Genomic DNA, 22,641 nt, shown 5'->3' on the forward strand with positions numbered 1-22,641 from the left:
ATACTTCTGAAACAATCGAAACAGTTTTTCATTTAATTAAATCACACACGCACACACGCACGCACGCACGCACGCACGCACGCACGCACGCGCGCGCGCGCATTGCAATTTTACAGTCCATTTATAAAGAACAAATTTAAGCATAAATACATATTTAATATTATAATTATTGAAATGAACTATGCATTTCTCTTGAAATCACAAACGCATACAAAAAGAAATGCGAAATGTAGAAAGGAATAAGAACTGGTAATGCAGTTATCGCAGAAAAAAAATCTCCAATATTATAAACAAATCTGGAAAAATACCAAAATAATAATAGAAAAACATTTTTTTTAATGAACCTTAATGTAATCTAACATTAAAGTACTAAATGGCAAATACATATACCTCTGGAGATATATATAAATCATATCACAATACCTTTCGTGTGCGTTCAAGAGTCACAGAAAGAGCAAGAGAGTGGGGGATAGAGTTGTGTAGGTGAATACAATAAAAATAATCATAGTATTTTAGAATTTGTCAAGCTCTTTCGGAGGTCAAAATCCAGACCCTGGTCCTGACCAAAGGTGATTTGTCAAAATTGCTTTCATTATCTTGTTTTGTTTCGCGAATCAACCTATTTGTAGAAATATTAATTTAACAGACTCGTTTATATTGATACATATTTATAAAAGAAATGTATAATCAAAGTTACATAGTATTACAACGATTGGTTTAGAATAGTAATCTTTAGCAAAATCTATTAAAATCATCAAATTTTGATTCGCACAAAGACACATTGAACTGTATTCGTTTTATTTCTATTACAACAAGCCAAATATCATTACATTTAGATATTTCTTATTAAAATCAGACCTTTTTGATTAATTCACCTCTTCAAAAGATATTGCGTGAACAACAATTAATGAGTCACATTAAGGTAATGTTACGGTCACAATAACGTTATAGTATACAACAGCCGTATGACTTTATCTAGAACAGAAACTTAATATATAATTAAAGGAACATCGTATTCCTTGGAGTTCTTCAAACCACACATTCTTCTTCTTAGAAGTCTAGCAAGCCATATTCGAAGACCGAGTTGCCTCATTAACAATACGTCGTAGCCGAAATTTTAACTCAAAACGTCTTTACGTATATACTTCGGGAGAGGACGACGAATAGATATTTGAAAAACAATAAGGAATCAGGTATGCGTCTGTGTCCTAACCACCAGTTCTGGTGCTCCATTCCAGATGCCTTCAGGGTTTTTATGTTTGTGGTATGTTGTGTAACTCACTGTATTAGGGCGGCAGTGTTCTGCCAAGAATTGAAAAAGATGGGGCCGAATGGCCCAGCAGTCATGAAAATTAGGGGCCATTTTCAAAAGTGAAGGGCCATGACTTTTGCCAGGGGAAAAATGAAAATTTGTAAATAAAAGTGTTTTATTTACCCATTATATATACATGGTGTAACATCCACATGACACCAGTATTCTCAAATATTGGACAGAACCACAAATGAGACACAATGTTATATGTGAATAATCAGTTTCACATGTCAATGTGTTGTTATGCTTTATAACCCTCCGCACCCAGGAACATTTTCCTCTGTTTTGCATTCCTCCAATGCACCAAGCCCTCATTGAAATTGAATTTGTTAAAATATCTCTCCCTCTAATTTTATGACAAGCAGGTCATCCACAACCACTGGTGATAGCCTATTCCTCTGTGAGGTTTTTACTAAGTTTTGGGCACTTAAACCCCTTTCACAGTCTGCTGTGTGTACTGGTGCAGACAGAGCTAGTTCAGCAAGGGTCAGTAGGTTTGGGAATGCATCTTTATAATGTTTCTTCAGAAGAAACCACAATAATTTACAATTTAGTAAAACAAATACACTACCCCTCGCGATTGGATAGTTACACGTATCGGACCAATGAAAATCGTTGTTTTATCGAATGAACGCTGTGCTGTAAAACTTCTGAAAAAGATATCGATTAAGTCAAAACGGCTTTTCGAAAATTCGATTAAGTCAAAACGGCTTTTCGAAGAACGGGCACGCCGATCGGCCCATCTAATCATAGTCTGTTAAATAACAAACACGATCCAGATACCATTTCAACAAACATTCTGACCTTCTTTTATTTATTTCTTGCCAAAATACGAATCATGTCTGATATTCGTTAAGTGTATATGGTTTGTCCCGGCACAATGACCCAGTTTTTGGGTTAAAATTACCTAGCACCAATTTGTCTAGTGGATACACATTCAGGCCACCAAATTAAGTTTGGACTCTCGAGTTCTATTTTGTGACTTTATGAGATAGTTCTTGACCAATAATGGTCTAGAATTTAAATTTCCTGTATTTTTTGGGTGCACATTTTCATCCCGAATGGACCTCTAGTGCGTTAAAACGGCCTTATTAGTTTGTTAGATTAAAGCTACATGCACGTGTATGCAACTGTATCTTTTGTTTTATGGTAAGTTGTATTTTGACAAGAATAAAAGAGCATTACACACTAAAAAAGTGAACGGTATGTAAGCGAACAACGTGATCATGAACATCCTTCTCTGTACTCTCATCTGATCACTCATGTTCATCAGAATATTCCTCTGAACTATATTCATACACATCGGGTGTGATCGTTGTGGTCTCGTTGTTAAATTGATCTTCGAACGTCTCAGGTGTAGATGTCGTGGTCTCGTTGTTAAATTGATCTTAGAACGTCTCATGTGTAGATGTCGTGGTCTCGTTGTTAAATTGATCTTCGAACGTCTCAGGTGTAGATGTCGTGGTCTCGTTGTTGAATTGATCTTCGAACGTCTCAGGTGTAGATGTCGTGGTCTCGTTGTTAAATTGATCTTCGAACATCTCAGGTGTAGATGTCGTGGTCTCGTTGTTAAATTGATCTTCGAACGTCTCAGCTGTAGATGTCGTGGTCTCGTTGTTAAATTGATCTTCGAACGTCTCAGGTGTAGATGTCGTGGTCTCGTTGTTAAATTGATCTTCGAACGTCTCAGGTGTAGATGTCGTGATCTCGTTGTTAAATTGATCTTCGAACGTCTCAGGTGTAGATGTCGTGGTCTCGTTGTTAAATTGATCTTCGAACGTCTCAGGTGTAGATGTCGTGGTCTCGTTGTTAAATTGATCTTCGAACATCTCAGGTGTAGATGTCGTGGTCTCGTTGTTAAATTGATCTTCGAACATCTCAGGTATAGATGTCGTGGTCTCGTTGTTGAATTGATCTCCACACATAACCGGTGTTGATGTTATTGTTCCATTGTTAAATTGATCGTCAATAAAACCGTCTTCCTCTTTCTTCAACAGTTTAATATACACTTCCTCCGTCAAAATATCTCCATCTTCAGAATCGTAGCCCATATCTCTTACAAGATCTTCATCAGATATGTCAACACGGCGTGGACCTTGAATTTTTGTTCCCGATGGTGGTGGTCCATATATAAAAGGGGTCTTTCCAATCATAGGACCGGCTGCTACCGGAACTACTTGCGCACCGGGTGGGGGATGCATGTATACCGGAAGTGCCATCTTGCTTGACTTCCCGATGGCTTCAGCTGGTGGACCACGTGGAGCAATTTGATTGGCCATCATTCGTCTCTGAGCAGTTAACATCTTTAGAAGGATCGTAAACAAATGCAGCCGATGCAGCACCAAACATGGTGGCGTATGGGTCGTACACAGGTCCCGGATTTCCAACAGGTCCCCATGGTCCGATATCTCCCTGTTCTCCTCTTTCACCTTTTGGCCCCTTTTTACCCATTTCCCCTTCTGGTCCTTGAAAGCCAGGTTCACCCATCGGACCAGCTTCTCCATAGAATCCAACGTCACCTGGAACGCCGGAGATTCCCTGGATGCCTTAGAAAATAGACACGAGATAAATATAAACAATACAACATGTGTATAGAGCTATTAGTTTGATACAGTTCAGATTAACATATTTCATTATTTTATTAAGCCTTAAAATTTGAACAAGCTCAGTGTTTCGCAAAATAGCATTTATGATAGCTGAAAGCCAGGTTCACCCATCGGACCAGCTTCTCCATAGAATCCAACGTCACCTGGAACGCCGGAGATTCCCTGGATGCCTTAGAAAATAGACACGAGATAAATATAAACAATACAACATGTGTATAGAGCTATTAGTTTGATACAGTTCAGATTAACATATTTCATTATTTTATTAAGCCTTAAAATTTGAACAAGCTCAGTGTTTCGCAAAATAGCATTTATGATAGCCAACTAAGCCATCGCGAGATTTTAACGCAATTTGCACTCACCCGATGTGTGTTGTCAAGCAAATTCATATACATGTAGTTAAAAGCTATAGCTATCGTATATTACTGAAATAATGTTGTGATCATAAACTGCTGCTATAAAGAACAAAAGTGTCAACTTTGGACTAGAAATACGTATTTTAGTCATTGTAACTAATTATACCCGAGGGTAAAACTTAAGTAATGGGGTATGTTAGTTCATACATATTTGGAATTGAAATAAGTTGTTCCTGAATCATGTGACTTTTCGGTTTCTTTTGATCCGGTTAAGATCTAACAATGTATTCTGTATACTACAAACGTAATTTAATTAAGCATACATGGCATCCCCCAGTCTCCAGTCATCCCCACATCACCTTTATTGCCTGGAGGCCCGGGCATACCAATAAAACCCACATGACCAAGATACCCAGGAGGGCCTCTCAAACCGTGTATGCCATTTACACCAGCCCTGTATACGTCACCTATAATCCCAGGGATTCCGTCGTATCCAGGGAAACCCTTTTCACCTATTTCGCCCGGGAAGCCGACAAAACCTGTAAGTAATAAATACACACGAAATAAGATTGCACAATTGTAAAAGAAAAATACTTCAGGAAAAAACTTTAATAGTCATCGTTCCTGAGTTTTATTTGAAGGCTATTTTCGGTATACAAGGAAAACTTAGGAAACAGAACTACCTTTAGTAAAATGACGGACACTTAACAGCAACGACATGTCAAGAACACTAGGAAAAATTGGTCATCGAAAACTTCGTTGAACTCTTTAATTGGTATAGCTATTTAAATACAGTTTTAGATTGTAGCGATATCATACATTCATAAAACTTTATTCAATAAACAAATCGGCTCCAATACCTGGTGGTCCGGGCCAGCCAGGACGCCCGTATGGGCCTGGCGGTCCGCGTAAACCTGGGTTTCCACTGGTGCCTTTGTGGCCTTTCTGACCTCTAGAGCCAATTCTGGCTGGTGGGCCTTGGTGTCCAGGGATACCTGACGAGCACAAAATAGTCAGAGCTATCGATGATGCAGGATGGTTGGGACTTTACTATTGGTGTTGATTGTTTCTTAATAGTGCAATGGAAACTACAGAACAAACCAAGTACATTCAAGAATACACCCTGATTAGAGGCACAAAGCAAGGTGGGGCTGCAGACATAACTAAACTAGAGACACAAACCCATCATAATAGTTGTACTGATAAATGATGGGATTACCGATCTGGAACGGTCAATGGAACATCACTGGAATCCGGTATCATAATATACGCTCTATGAGCCAGAACCCGGTTATTTCCCTTTGGACATACTTTGTACTGGTCCTTGCTTTTTCGTTATGTTAATACGTGTTTAAGAAGAAGTATGGTGAGGAAGCAAGTTATGACCAACGTTAAATCTTATGCAGGATGATAACAGCGGCTCAATAAAGATATTGCTTTAAAAAAGATGAAGACTTTTACATTTGCTTTGATTTACAAATTCTTTGTTAAGATTGCTTTGCTGTATAACAGGTTACAAACGTCTATCAAAGACAAATCTCACATATGATGATGTAAGACCACGAGTGCATCATATTTAACGCAACTTAATGCACATATGATGATGGTAGAATATGAGTTCATTTTATTTAACGCAACTTAATGCACATATGATGATGGTAAAATATGAGTGCATCATATTTATCGCAACTTAATGCACATATGATGATGGTAGAATATGAGTGCATCATATTTAACGAAACTTAATGCACATATGATGATTGTAGAATATGAGTGCATCATATTTAACGAAACTTTATGTACATATGATGACGGTAGACCGCGAGTACATCATATTTAACGAAACTTTATGCACATATGATAATGGTAGACCGCGAGTACATAATATTTACGAAACTTTATGCACATATGATAATGGTAGACCGCGAGTACATCATATTTAACGAAACTTTATGCACATATGATAATGGTAGACCGCGAGTACATCATATTTAACGAGACTTTATGCGCATATGATGACGGAAGACCGCGAGTACTTCATATTTAACGAAACTTTATGCTCATATGATGATGGTAGACCGCGAGTACATCATATTTAACGAAACTTTATGCACATAAAATTATGATAATGGTAGACCGCGAGTACATCATATTAAACGAAACTTTATGCACATATGATAATGGTAGACCGCGAGTCCATCATATTTAACGAGACTTTATGCGCATATGATGACGGAAGACCGCGAGTACATCATATTTAACAAAACTTTATGCACATATGATAATGGTAGACCGCGAGTACATCATATTAAACGAAACTTTATGCACATATGATAATGGTAGACCGCGAGTACATCATATTTAACGAAATTTTATGCGCATATAATGATGGTAGACCGCGAGTACATCATATTTAACGAAACTTTATGCACATAAAATTATGATCATGGTAGACCGCGAGTACATCATATTAAACGAAACTTTATGCACATATCATAATGGAAGACCGCGAGTCCATCATATTTAACGAGACTTTATGCGCATATGATGACGGAAGACCGCGAGTACATCATATTTAACAAAACTTTATGCACATATGATAATGGTAGACCGCGAGTACATCATATTTAACGAAACTTTATGCACATATGATGACGGAAGATCGCAAGTATATCATATTTAGCGAAACTTAATGCATATATAATAATGGTAGACCACAATGACATCATATTAAACGAAACTTTATGCACATATGATAATGGTAGACCGCGAGTACGTCATATTAAACGAAACTTTATGCACATATGATAATGGTAGACCGCGAGTCCATCACATTTAACGAGACTTTATGCACATATGATGATGGAAGACCGCGAGTACATCATATTTAACGAAACTTTATGCACATATGATGACGGAAGACCGCGAGTACATCATATTTAGCGAAACTCGATATACATATAATAATATGACCGCGAGTACATCATATTTAGCGAAACTCGATATACATATAATAATATGACCGCGAGTACATCATATTTAACGAGACTTTATGAACATATGATGATGGAAGACCGCGAGTACATCATATTAAACGAAACTTTATGCACATATGATAATGGTTGACCGCGAGTACATCATATTAAACGAAACTTTATGCACACATGATAATGGAAGACCTCGAGTCCATCATATTTAACGAGACTTTATGCGCATATGATGACGGAAGACCGCGAGTACATCATATTTAACAAAATTTTATGCACATATGATAATGGTAGACCGTGAGTACATCATATTTAACGAAACTTTATGCACATATGATGACGGAAGACCGCGAGTACATCATATTTAACAAAACTTTATGCACATATGATAATGGTAGACCGTGATTACATCATATTTAACGAGACTTTATGCACATATGATGATGGAAGACCGCGAGTACATCATATTTAACGAAACTTTATGCGCATATGATGACGGAAGACCGCGAGTACATCATATTTAGCGAAATTCGATATACATATAATAATATGACCGCGAGTACATCATATCTAGCGAAACTTAATGCACATATAATAATGGTAGACCACAATGACATCATATTTAGCGAAACTCGATATACATATAATAATGGTAGATCACAAATACATCATATTTAGCACACATGATTATGCCAGACCACGAGTGTATTCTTTTTAAAGCATATCAATACACTTTTATGTAATTAGTTATCATCGTTCGGACAAAATAGTAACGAAATGCTTTTGTTGGCGTTGTGATTAAGGCTGATAAAATCAACCATTATGATTGCGTATAAAAATGCTTAACAAGTATGCATAGTGATTTCTATAAATAAATAAAAGACATATAAAATACATTATCACTACTTTTAATGATATAAGCCTAATACTATGTATTTAAGTAATGTATGAATAGTAAAATAAAAAGTTTTTCCACTAAAGCTGCAATCTTCGCTTCATTTTTTTCTTGTTGTTTCTAATATTAATATAATAATATCGAATAGGATACTTTGAAATCAGTGAGCTATATAAGGACGTTCTATTGATATTCTTTTATTTGATAGTTGGGTTCCTCAAAAACAGTAGTTTTTACCTGGGGGACCCGGCTTGCCAACAAAAAGTCCAAGTCTATGATCAACTATCCCTCTCTTGCGTCTGCTAAGAACTGAAAAAAGCGAAGCAAAACTTATTCGAATGGTAGATAGATCTGATTTAAAACCATAGCATTATCTACGCTCTACCGCAAGCTGTTCAGGTAGTGCACCTCCTTCAAACTTAGTGGTAAATAAAAATAACCTACAACAATAACTACTATAGGAAGATCCTGGATGGGAGGTCCTCTGGAAGCACTATCTCCTTTCAAAATAAAAAAAGTCTCGATTTGATAGATACTGTTCATTGCCATTAACTAAATATAGAGCATCTCCAATGCCACTTAGCATCGGCCTTTAAAACGGTAATCGTTATGACAATAATCTCGTAGGACAAAGACATAAATAACTGAACTACGGACCAGGTACGAACTTAGTATTTAAGGCCAGTTGAAGTGAAATGAGGACATATTCTTGACGAGAGCCTGCGGTAAAACACAATCATATTGATGGCGGTGATGTTTTTAAAAAAAAAGACACAATGATGAAGTTTTTTTTACAGTTTTGGAAGTTTTGCGTTATCCAATCTTGAATTTGTGTGCGAGTATCTGCTTCAATGGAATGTTCTGTTCACTATATTAATTCTAATACACACTCCATATCCCCTCCCCCATCCCCATTAACCGTTGCTTAAACATACAGCATTATAACTCACTGGGCATTAAAATTCTGTTTCATTATCTCATTTACCGGTTGATTTAAAGTCAATGAGAATGTAGTTTCTGTTGTCTATTGCAGACATGGAAAACGAAAGCTCCACCTCACATACGGAAGCATCACACGTGCGCAGAATTGTACCTTGAACATATCTTAAACGCTTGATCTAAATAAACTATTATAGAAATATATCATAGGATAAATGAACAGATTCTCTTCACATAGGTGTAATATCCCATCATTAAACGTCTTTGTCTTTTATCAGTAACGATTGCTATTGTTTCTGGTGTCGAAAGTCCCGATTAGTTAAACTGGTGAACTGTGCCTATTTGAAAAGTGGAGTATCCAAAAAATACCATCAAGCACTGAGACATAACATATCCATGAAATCCGGGAAATGACGTCATAATGAAATAAGCGAAATTAGAATAAACGTGAATAAAGTTAAAACATGGGTTATTGTTGTTGACAACGGTTGTGAATAACAGTGCTACCACTTCGAAATTGTCTCTGTGAATCTATTACCCATGAAGCGGGTTATACACATTTATATCAGTGCTTAATCACGTGCACGCAATTCAAATTTCATTTGTCGTAAAAGTCATCACGTGTAAATAGAATAAAATCAATATTTTATAGAAAAGGCAAGCACACTTTGGAATAGTTCTCTTTTTTGTGACAATGACAGTTTAATGAAAAAATAAAATAATGTTACATTTAGTTCCTAATGTTGTGTTGAATTCTTTGGAAACAATTACATTTTCAAAGGTTTTCCTTTCGTTGTCCTGGTAACCAGAGACATACGTTGATGACCTAGACGTAAATTAACTTCACAATCGTACAATTACTAGTGGTTCTTGACATTGAAATAATTCCTAGCTCATCTGAGCACAAACAGCACATGTGGAGCTGTGAGAATTGTTGGATTTCTGTTGTTTGTCCGTCGTTAACAATGGATATTTCTAGAAACGTTTGAAATGATGTTGAAAGTGCACATTGTCAAATGTACATGTCCGTCAGTTTGACAAAAAGGCGAGTACATATGTTACGTCATACGACGATTAATTTTCTGATTGTCCCAAATGACGGTGTTGCGCGTTGTCGTAACATTAATCCCAGAAGGCAATGTTCACCTTTAATTGCCGTAAATGAACTGCGTTATTCAAAACGAGGCTGATGTGTTCATCACTAAGATTTTCTTTCATGCTTCGCTTCTAAAGGATCACACTTTCATAACTGATGAACACAATAAGGGAGATAACCTTGTCTTTCCCCAATATCAAATAGAAAGTAATGCGGAATTGTTCTATTAACTCAAAATACAACTTTAAACCTTTGAATTAATAATTTCCTTAATATAACATTGTTCCCATCTAACTATAGCAAACTTATATTTATATGATTGAAAGAGACTTTCAGGTCTATACATGCACAAAACAACTCTTTTTTTCAAAACAAACAGATACTATAAAGGTATCTTCAAACATAATGTATATTGTCGAAAAGCTTAGTCTCAAAACGGCTTGAAATTTGCTTATTATTATCACATTTTAACATATATTTAATGAGTCTATTATGTAAATTGATAAACGTATTTAAAATTAGTGCATGCACATGTTTACCAAACATAAATTATGAGAGATAAATTTTTAACTACTTACTAAATAATGCAGTCATGAAAAATACTACTAGCAAGATTGTAACCGTGTGTTTAATAGATGAACACGCACATTTTATAAATAAATTGCTTGTTGGACTGATAGGGATCAACTATCGTCTCATAACGTAGAAATACCGTCTTGTCTGCACCCTTCTTTCAAGTTAAACATGGAATCACATGAACCATTGTTCTCGATTGTTTTTTATATTCATTAATCTATTTCGGTTATTTAAACAATTGAATAAATTGCGGTACATATTATTTAGGGTGAGTGCGCATCTTTTGTATAGACGTAAATAGCTTGGCATTCCAAAACAACTAAGCAATTTTATTTGACGTTTATTGGTGCATACAATTATAAGTTAAATAATTAATGGTACACCGAGCAAGATTGAAAAAAAAAATTTGATATATTATGAATTAACTATGAAAGCTCTTGATATAATAATTGTTTTGTTTCTTTTTCTTTACTTTATTTCTTATATTTTGATAATGCCAAGTTTTTTATCATGACTATACTATACATTTTGCTAGTCAATTGACATCAGTCTCTTATCAGCAAAACCTTTTCTTGAATATGTTACATTGATGAGTTTTATAGTAGAAAGTGGTTTAAAAAACGTCGCTGAAGTTTTCATTGTACTATAAATACTAGAATATCTAAACATAAATAACTCTGATGTAAACTGAAAAGAAATGTGATAATCAATTTATTATATTCATATACAATCATAGTTCACTTGTATATGTATGTCTTGTATCACTAATTACACAAACAAATCAAAGTACAAATCAGATAATAACATTGTTTTGACCAGTAATGTATGTACACGTAACTAAATTTGTCTATGTATACACTATTCAGTTTATAAAATTCGCCTCTCTATTATAACTTATTTTAATTTGTGACTATCCCCATTCACTGACCATTCATTTCGGATAAAAAATGCTAATACATTTTATTTTAAAGAAGGTATATGAACTACTACTTAAATGTTGAAATTCATTTAGGGGGTATTTATGCGATCTTAAGTGCCCTTGGTCAAACTGTCGATTTCCATGAAGCGCGGTTTTCACATTTTAAATGTTAAAGTAAGACCAGTAGTTCTGTTCAACGATCGATATTATTACGCCGGTAATTCATCTAGGGATGCTAAGGGAAAAAGTAAATGAAGGTTTAGTATGTAAAGAAGAGTACTTGTGAATGTAAATATGAATTAGTAAAATCAGTTATCAATATACGATGCATTTATAACCAACATGAACACAATGTTCACAACAAAACATACACAATTGCACAAACTTTAAAACAAAAGTTTCTTTCTGACAAACCTTGTTTCTTTTAATTAAAATCTGATAAGTGATAATATAATATTACATGTATAACATACGCACCGATAGATTTGACGGTACGGATGAACGGACAGACAGACGGAAGGACTAGGGCAGTTCTATATTCCTCAGTTTTGGGGCATAGAAATATTGAGTACTAGAGAAGGCATTTTGACCTTGGTTATACAAAATGTAAAAAATAATAAAATAGTTGTGGGGCAGAAAGCCACTGTGGGTCGAAAATCATAATTATTGAATACATACAATAAAGTACAGCACTGCACCATTAACAAATTAATATGTCAATGTTCTTTTCGGTTATGAAATGCTCTTTTCATCTTGTTTTATTTAAAAGAATCCATAATTGTGCGACCAATGTAAATGCATTCTTTGTCAGGTCCAGTTTATGTCAGAAAGTCTATCTTCAAGTGGTGAACCTTTCCTGTTGCTTTCTCTGTTGCCTCGACATCGATTTCCGTCCCTCCAAAAATGAATCGTACCTTTACCCATCTGTTTGTTCCGCTGCCACATATTGGTATTTCAAGGTCCCCAAACTGAATACACCCCGGGTCTGTCGTATACATGGGATTCTTATCGTACGTTGTGAAAATTGAAAGGCGGATGCAAGTTTGGTGAGCATATAGGGGATAATATATCATGTTAGATTGTGCTTTGCCAACAGTAAGTTTCTGTCCGATTTCTACATGTTTTTCAAACACATTGCGGCATCGGGCTTTTCCTTCATAATATTTCTTCTTGGTCGCATCATGTTTGATTTCATCAAATAATTTGGACGTTTCAACACCATATGTCAGTTTGCTAATACGTTCTTTAATAGCGCTCGGGTAATGTCCAAATATCACAGCTCCTTTCAACACTGCCAGGCTTGCTTCTTGTGGTACGATTCTTTTCACAGCTCCGAACTCCGTGCTAACGGCGTGTTGAAGCATAGGTGACTCTGAAAATCCACCTACCATCAAAATAGCTTCTACACCCCTGTTTACTGGCAAGCTTAGAATGTTCTTCAAGTGCTCAACAGTGCTTGAAACGGATGTATCGAAAAACCGTTTGACAACGCTAGCAGTAAAACGGATTTTAAAACAAATCTTATTTCATTAATTGACTAGACATCGCCTATGTTATATATTACTGGAAATGCATGATTTTCAGGTTTAATGATATTTTGTTTAAGGATATTTTTATGCGGTGATTGTTTTCTTGTCTTATTTAAAAAAAACCATAGTATAACATAATGAACGTATATGCCATTTTAATGTTGATGTTGATGTCTAGTATATTTATTTCTATTTATGAGTAAAGAAATCAGAGACTTCTAAAGTAAAGTATTGGTAAGTATTGCAAACTGTATTTTCTTTTTTATTGGTATATCTATGTATTGCCTGATCGTGAATGATAACGACTTGCATATATATACATAATTAAAAAGAACAAATCATTCTTAAACATTCATTTTCCGACGAAATATATTAGAAGATACCATGTAACAGTAGAACAAGTAGAAATATTTTACCAAATCGGCATAAGACATGTTCTTGATGAGGTCACACAAGGCTCGTCCCTGTCGTTTCTCTATCAAGGAGCACAGGGACTGAGGAAGGGAATAATCGTATTGCTGTCCTTGTCTGGAGAAATGGACCGCTTCTTGTTTTCGAATCGACGAAACAATTCGATGTAATCGTCGAGGTGTTTACGCTTTAAATCGGCCATGGCGTCGAACCCTGCACATAAAAATACATATCTATTGTACGTTTCACGATCTGTAGAACAAATATGTTCAGAATTTTTCTATTCATTTTTATTGAAATGCCATCAAAATTGTCTTACCTTTATCAAACTTGATCACAGTTCCAATGGCAAGAAATATAATTTGGGTTTAGAGTTGAAACCTTTTGAATTTATTCTTGGAAATTATTTCTTAAAGCGATTTTTCATTAACAATAACGCCAATCTTCAACTATGTTCAGCCAAATAAAAATCAACATTTCTCCGAGACGGACTGACCAAATGTATTAAAACATTTAGGATGTCTTCTTGAGGTAATATGAAACCATAATACGTAAATACAAAAAAAATTGAATTACCATACTATACTCAATAGTACCTTTCTTTTGAATCCCTGACGATGATTTATGCATGTTCAGTATAAATGTATGTTAAAAAATCCATATGCGTTGTTTAAAGACCATTAATTATGTTACCTGCAATGTCATTGATAAACCCTTTGAAGGCTTCGTCGACCTTAGTTCCACCCCAAGCACCGCCGCTCGCCTTGTATAGTTCCTTTACCTCCATCGACTGCAACACTTCATGGACGGTAATATCTATTGTCCCACCTTAAATTATAGAATACTTCCTAGTTTCTATACATAGCAACATGACATTATGTTTTCACTATGAATGTAATTTCTTAAGGGATACGAGACACACATATGCGGATTCTGGATGACTAGTGACCCCTAAAATGGTATCATTGTAATGGGATTTTAATCTACAGCAAGTATATGTAGACATTATACTGTAAATCGTTTCACAAACACGTTACTTTCTCCTCCTAGGCCTTCTTAACTGGTAAAACTGGCACGTCCGATTTATAGTTGTAATATAGAGCAAAAGAAAAACACTTTTTTATCAATTAAGTTTTTTATTAGAGTTGTAAGTAATTAGTTTTTTTAATTAAACTTATTAGTAAATGAAGTTATTCGAAAACTAACCTATAAGTTGGTTGATGCTTGAAACGAAACCACCACCAAAAGAAACAGAAGTAGGAAATTAACATTCGTTATTTATTTTAATTACTATTACCACGTAACAGAAGAATTATACGGCTTTGCGTAGCATGAAAACATTTTTTTTCATTTCAATTTAAGTGAGGTTCCGGCTTCGCGATTATCTGAGCATTGACAATGTATTTATACACACATGAACCGCATTTCTAAAATATTGAATGTGTTTTTCGTTTCACATTTTATATGTGAAAATGGTATATTGATACAACAGAAATACCATGTTAGCGCGCATATAAGGAAAGGCAAAAAGAGTGTGAATATAGAGCTAATAAACTTTTTTAAGGTCGTTACCATCTGTAAAGGCCCGTAAAATGGTTTACAGCCCGTGTGCTTAGCACGAGGGTTTTAAACTATTTTAAGGGCCTTTGCAGATGGTAGCTCGGACCGAAAAAAGGGTAAATTACCGTTTGTTTGCATAAAATATACACCATGAGAAACGTTTGTGTTTAAAAAAAGCTGTTTAATATCACGAACATGCAAAAATAGTTCAAACAGTTCAAAATAACTTCCATAACAGGTAAGCTGTGACGTCACGAGGGATGTCATTGAAAATGTTTTTCATTTTTAAGCTCGATAAGGGCAGCTTCATTACTCGGCAGTTTTGTGTTTGTTTCGACGCCATTTTTTGCAGTGTTCATTCGTTTGGAAAGTGTTTTGTTTTGGAAATTTATTGGATTACTTGTATTATTTACACACAATACCTATTGGGTAATCGATTAATTACCGATAAATTCCTACTTTAACATTTGTTTGTTTTAACAATTGATTTAAGCCTTAGGAAATGCTAACATGTATCTGCAGCATCACATATTTCATTTCTTTAAAAATTTATTTGTTCATTGTATACTTCGTAATGGAGTCATGTCTATAAACGTAGTTTGTTCTAAATAAAAACGAAAGAAATAGCTCAAATTCGGAGGTGACAAACGTTTTAGACTTAATATAGTGTTTTTAAAGGAAGCGAATAGTCAAAACAACTTCAGAAAGTACTATCTAGTAAACACATATCACTTTGCCAGGACAAAAACAACTCAAAAGAAAATATGTAAGCTAAATACGGTGTATTTCATTTGTTGATATTTGTATACAGCTATAAATGCTGAAATTTATTTTTGTGCAAAAGACGGAATCGTTGACCCACTTAAGGTCAAAAACCGTGTTTTAAAACGGTGAAAACGGTGCTCAGTGGGCATTGTTATAATGCTAGCCTTGAAAGCGCTAATGTAAAACAAAAAGCCGGTCATTAACGGCACGTGAATTTACTATAAAATGCACTTTTTCTTTCGATAAAGACCGGGTCTTTTCGTTTTAACACACCACGATAAGGGACCGAAAACACACATTTTATGCAATAATATTACTTTAACTACTATAACTTGTTCTACTACAACTTCCAATAATATTTTTCCTGCAAAAATATTGTAAATTTATTAAAACAGTTCCAATAGAATGCTTACAGACGTTCTTTTTTTTCTCGTACTCGTTAGATAAATGATGCATGCTCAGTTTGAATAGATGGGTTACTGAACCAGCTTGTACGAGTACGATCTACCTGAGTGCTACGTTATCCAGTTACATGTATTATGCAAACGCATAACTAAGTGTAGTTTGTACCTAGTAATAATGTAAAATATTGTATGCACATTCTTTAGGTATGAAAGTGCTTGTGTATTGTACTTTCCTCCTAATTTAATGCTTTGCTCAAAGTTGATTATAATTTAAGATAAGATTGTTAATCATTCAATATATTCATACACTATGATAAATTGTCGTATCGAAAAAGATAAAGAACGACGATATATCAGATGTTTTCAAAATTAATCCATAAAAGAATACAGGGTATCTGCGATCTATATTCACTCAATCTTAAGACGACATTTCCTTTCTTAACAAAATGCTTATAATTACATTTCCTTTCATGTCCTCTGCACACCACATTGTATCGAGTATCTAATAATCGATTAACAATTCTAAAAATACTAACATTGTGTTAAAAGCTCTTAATCGTTTATTGATCGTTTATGGCTTTCTTATACCTGTTTAGCGGCTTCTCTCATAAACTGTTTGGCAGCATTATCCCAGATTGCTGGCACAGTCAACACCCAGTGTATCTCATTCTCTCGTATTGTGCTAGAAATTCTGTCGTTTGAAACTCGTAAAAGGTCGTCCTTGAGCCATCTTCAAATAAAAAAAATAGAATTTGTTTTATGTTCAATAATGTTAACTTGTTGTTAACACTCTATTTTAATTATAAAGATTTATTACCAGTCGTCTGATGTATAAAACGTATATTTCTTGAGAGATATAAACCGTAAATTCGAGACATATATAAACAGTATATTATTGACAGATATATACAGCATATCATTGACAGATATTCTTAACAGATATAAACCATATATAATTCTTGAAATATGTAAACCGTATATTCTTGACAAATATAAACCGTATATTATTGACAGATATAAATCGTATATTATTGACATACATAAACCCTATATTTTTGACAGATGTAAACCGTATATTCTTTACAGATGTAAACCGTATATCCATGACAGATGTAAACCGTATATTCTTGACAGATGTAAACCGTTTATTCTTGACAGATGTAAACTATATATTCTTATAAAATATATTAACACTCTTGTATAAAGACATGTTCATTAGGTCATTTTTCCAAAGGCTAAAATTAGAGAATTTTGCCCTTAAGCCTACAAAAAAATTGTGTGGTTAGGGTAACATGGCCCCCAATAATAGGTAGGGTAGGTAGGGATATTTTTAGGTTTTTAGTTTGGTACAGGTTTGTTTGCTTTGTTTTTGTCCCATTTCAACAGTATTTCAGTTACATAAGGGTATTTTTGGGGCTAAAGATTCGGTAACAATGGTTTTCCTTGATAAACAAACCCTTAGATTGATAGACTGGCGCTCTCCCAACTGAGCTTGCAGAGTTTCGTTGTCATTCGTACACACCTTCCGAAAGCAACACATATTGATAATAAAATGGCAATATTGCTTTGGTTTAGCATCTCAAAAACATTTCTCTGCCATCCCCCAAGAAGTAGAGTAAGGAATATTTTATAAACTTTAAAAATGGCAACAGACCCAGGTTTCAGTTCAAGTTTGAAATAAAGTCAAATTTTGTCAGGCACCAGCCTGTGTCAGAACTCATTTTATATTTCCGTTTTATGCTAGTAGTATGTTTGCCCAGCTGATATTTTATTTAAACTTTTTCTTTTATGATTGCATCATTGGATAAAAACATGACAAGTGAAAAGGGTCATGTCTTGTCCTGCAGAGTGGGTTGGGTATATTAAAATTAGACGACATTCAATCGACAGAAATGTCTTACATTTGTTCTTCATGCAAATGGGTCCATGGCCCCTTGTCGGATGTTTACATGTCAATTTCGGATAAAGAGTGGGTTTTTTTTCGCAAGTCCCACTAAAAACAGTAGGGTCGGCGGTACTTTCCAGGAAGGGTCGGGTGACCCGAACCACAAAACTTATTTGTTAGGCCCTATATTCAAAATAAGTGCCAGAACATCATTAATAACTTTCTTTAAGACTCTATAAGAATCAAGTTAATTCTGAATAGTCTATACATTTAATACATAGAATAATCTAGAATGTTCTGAAGAAATCTTAAAAAACATGCTCAAGGTAGCAAAGGAGAAAACATACTACTTGAATGAATCTAGCTCACCTTACAGATAAGACCCAATATATTAACCATGAAGTAGTGAAGTTTAAATGCATAAATGAACATGTTGCAGTGTTATTTGATAAAGATGCGCACACATTTTTCTGTGCACGTATTTGGCTTATTTGATTGATAGTGCAAACACAGTTTGTGCAGAAAGATAACGACTGTTTTCGTCCTCAATAAGCATATCTCGTTCTATTTTCTGAAACAAAATGATATTATGAGTACATCAAATTAACCCAGATTGGTAGTTTGTTTGTAACGAGTTGCATGGAAAGTTTTAAGTGATATATAGGGTTAAATCAGAATTTTTCAAACGCTTTCGATTTGTTTTGAAGCTATGAAAGTTTTTAGAAACAGCTATTTCAATCAGCCATGTGGCCGAAGGGCGCCGCTAAATACTAGCATTCTATGTCAGTGTTTATTTCATCCATATATTTTACAAATTAAAAAAAAATCATTTGAAGTTTTAAATTGATTGTACTCAAAACGAGAGCACAAACTTCATTTCAGTACGATACGAAATGATACATCATTGAATGGAAGATCGTAAAAGCTCTGATATCGAATTACCCGAAGGATTGCCAAATTGTTGTTGCCAAAAAGGATTGTTGATTGTAATCGACATGACCAAGTTAATATATATGGAGATTTCTATAAAGTAAGTCATGAATAAACTGTGTGTATAAATATTGGATCAGCACACTGAGTAAAGTTATGAATAGATTAATGGAATCAGCGCAGTTGGGTTAGAAAATAAAAACAACATGATTTGAAGGCGGATGAATTCCATAAATTAAATTTTCTCTCCTACTCTGGACTTGTACTTGCCTGGTTCCATAACTTCATTTTAAATCTTTTGAAGAAGTAGTACGATTCATGCTCGTCTTCGTCTATCAGTTCTGTATATCTTGTCTCCGCCTCAAAGCCAAATGCCTCAAGGGTTTTCCCATCGGGTTTTATCAAAACCGTTGTTGGTCCTTACCAAAAGAACATATATGTTCGTTTAATATTTTAACAAAAAAGCGCTTAAGTTGAATTATGTCCGCTTTCCGTATGAAGTTATTTAAAATTCGTCATAATTTCATCTCATTTTCAAATAAGTGAAGCCTTTCGGTGCCATTTCAAATTATCTCTGACAGGATACAGACAAAAAAAACCTTTGTGTAATTGACTGCATTCATGCCGTCAAGCGGTGAATGCATTGTTTAAATGCACGCAATTAAATTGTTATATAATTAGACATTACAAACCCTTCGTCGAATCATGTCCCTGCCACTGTTTTGCTGATATCTGTCTTGGATCATTTTTGTAGTCATGAAGCAAAGAGTACGCCCAACTTGAGTACGTCGTACCGAAATCTATGGCTGCAACCAGCATTGGTTTCGACTGTTTCAAATAGAGATATTTGGAGAAATCTGCATCGAATCGTACAAAGCAATTTCCATTCTTGTGAGTAAATGGCCTACCAAATAAATTGCAAAAATAGGATGGAGACCGCGGCGTACCTTTGGACCCTTTCCACATTGGCATTGCATAATATAGGTTTGCAATGTCGGGTTTTACGGCACAGAGAATGTTTGTCTGAAGTGTTGCATTCTAGTGCATATTTTACATGAGTATTACAAAGTTTTAGCAACAGGATCTTTGAAATAGAGCACACAAAGAGCAATAAAGGGGCAGCACAATCCTCAAACATCAATGTCATATTTCGTGTAAAAAGTGTTATTTATTACTAATTTCTTTTCGCACGATTGTAACGACAGCTTATAAAAGCACGTTTGAGTCCATTCCTGGGTATACCGGCACGTGTGTCCATTATGAGGTCATGAAAACGGACTCATAATGTGATTTGACCCACATTCTCTTCAGCCAGAGACGGACAGCGTTCACAACACTTAATTCTACTATTAATGTCATTTTTTGTTTCAGTATCAAGTTTCTTCAATACAATCGAGCGTTAACTTACACGAAACATGTCGGGATCCCTTTGTCGTTATTGTCGTCGACTGGAATCAAATATAATGCGAACATGTAAATGGAAAACAATGTTTGATGATATTCCTGATTAGAATTACTTTTTATTTTTGTTAAGTCGTTCAGTCCTTTACTGTTTGATGATTTCATTTGTTTTATTATTCCTCTTTCGGTAAACACTTTACTTGATAGGCAATACGGCCCATTTTCTTTCACAAGCACGTATATTATTGATGACCAATTTTCAAACATTGTAATTTTAATTGTTTTTTTTTCTGTTAACTGCTCAATTTACCTTAAGCGATCCTTTATCTAAACTCCATCACTTTCTAGTTCCACCTATCAAAATAGGAAGTAGTTTTTAAATACATACCGAATTCGTTGAAAGTACCTGTTGACGATTTATTGACAAAAAGGTCTGTCTGAGTATAAAGGTATGCGTCCAGAATTGCACTTTATGCTTAAAATACTGGCGCGGAACGTTGTAACGTATAAAATGGAACAAACAGCTGCTGAAATATTATCCTTATGGCCTCCAATCTTATAGCTGATACTACACAGGCGATATTTGTTATCTATTTATGAAGGCTAACCAATGAATAATCATGTGTTTATCTTTTTATCTTTTATTGGTTTGTTTACATCACTACACCTGGCTCACCTCACCAACTCGTCCAAATTAACTTTTCTTTCATATAGGAGGAAAAGGTAATACAATACGCCCAAAATGCACCAATTCGGATCAGAAATCTGAGAAAAATGAACTTTTTACATATTGTACATTTACATATTTCAAAAACAAAAATATCGATCTTTAATACATACAAATAAAAAAACAAATTTACCAATACATTCAATGATATGTAAGGCAATCTATTATAACAAAAAATAAATAAAAAAGGTTGTTTATCTTTGTAAACTTTTTCCAGTAATGTTGAGCGTTATTATGTCTATATTGCTTTAAAGTTTTTATTCTGTCGCCGAGGTATGTTTTCTTACAAGATTGTAATGCATTTGTATTCCGACAGAGCTTTAACAAGTAACAATCTATTTTCATTCGAATGACAATTGCGATATTTGTTTAAAGATGTTAAAAATATGCTTCTTTTTTGACAGCATTCTTCAGTAAGCAAAAGATTATTTCCAGGTTGTGTTATATTCGAGTTGTTGCATTATGGTAAATAGAAGTAACATTGTCCATAAGCTTGGAATATTGTGATAAACTAGAATCTATATCACTACCCGTCGAACAATTAATCATAAAATAGTGCATTCAGTTCATCAACAAACACATCGACGCTTATTGCATTTATTGAATTATTCGTAAGATTAACTTGCCGTATAGTTGTGATTTAATGCTACAGAGTTTATCAATCTGTCAAAAACATTTTCTAACTGTAAGATAAATCTACCGCTACTTTATGGTACAACATAAAATAAACCGATGAATAAATCATTATCTAGAAAGAAAATATTGCCATCCAACCGTATCAATAAGTGTCATCTTCACTTTGGAAGAACAAACTTTTATCATTCACATATATATCTTTTACATAAATAATTATTTCACCGGAAGCACGTTTAGAGTTTTTACTATTTTCCCTATGTAAACAAAAATGCTGAGCTTTTTGTACATTTAAATCAATAGATTCATTATACCATGTTTCAGTAAGCATAACTATGCTATTTTTATCAAATATGGAAATGATTTCAGGACAATGCAGTTTGTTGCAATATTTAGAACTAAACATTGTATATTTAGGACGGCTATTTTAAGGTTAACCTTCTCCTGCCATTCCTAGCCAAAGTCAGCACCTCCTAAGGCTACAGATTCACCAACAGGGGCAGAGGTAATGTTTGTACCCGGAGTATGTTGAAGGTTTTCACGGCGCGCTGAAACTGACTGTGTCCGACGTGGACCCGGCTTACGCCGGGTCGTTGATCTAGGAGTTTGGGAACCATCCTTACCCCCCGGCTGGGTTTTAGACATAACAATTGTGAGTTTTGTACCATTTTGTTTAGAGGCGTCCCGTGTTTCCTTATGTTTAAAGAGTG

The 22,641-nt window shown here is 34.7% G+C and overlaps 1 protein-coding gene across 1 annotated transcript; it reads right to left on the reverse strand.

Moving 5' to 3' along the window:
- Nucleotides 1–12,504: 12,504 nt before the first annotated feature.
- Nucleotides 12,505–19,989, reverse strand: LOC128227430 (heat shock 70 kDa protein 12A-like). The gene is made up of 5 exons (XM_052937967.1): nt 19,863–19,989; nt 19,424–19,589; nt 16,944–17,085; nt 13,632–13,709; nt 12,505–13,122 (listed from the first exon to the last, which is right to left on the reverse strand). The coding sequence occupies exons 1-5, from the start codon at nt 19,987–19,989 to the stop codon at nt 12,505–12,507; spliced, it is 1,131 nt and encodes a 376-aa protein (XP_052793927.1).
- Between the last annotated feature and the right edge of the window lie 2,652 nt (nt 19,990–22,641).

The sequence above is a fragment of the Mya arenaria genome, chromosome 1 (assembly GCF_026914265.1).
Source record: "Mya arenaria isolate MELC-2E11 chromosome 1, ASM2691426v1".
Taxonomy (NCBI): domain Eukaryota; kingdom Metazoa; phylum Mollusca; class Bivalvia; order Myida; family Myidae; genus Mya; species Mya arenaria.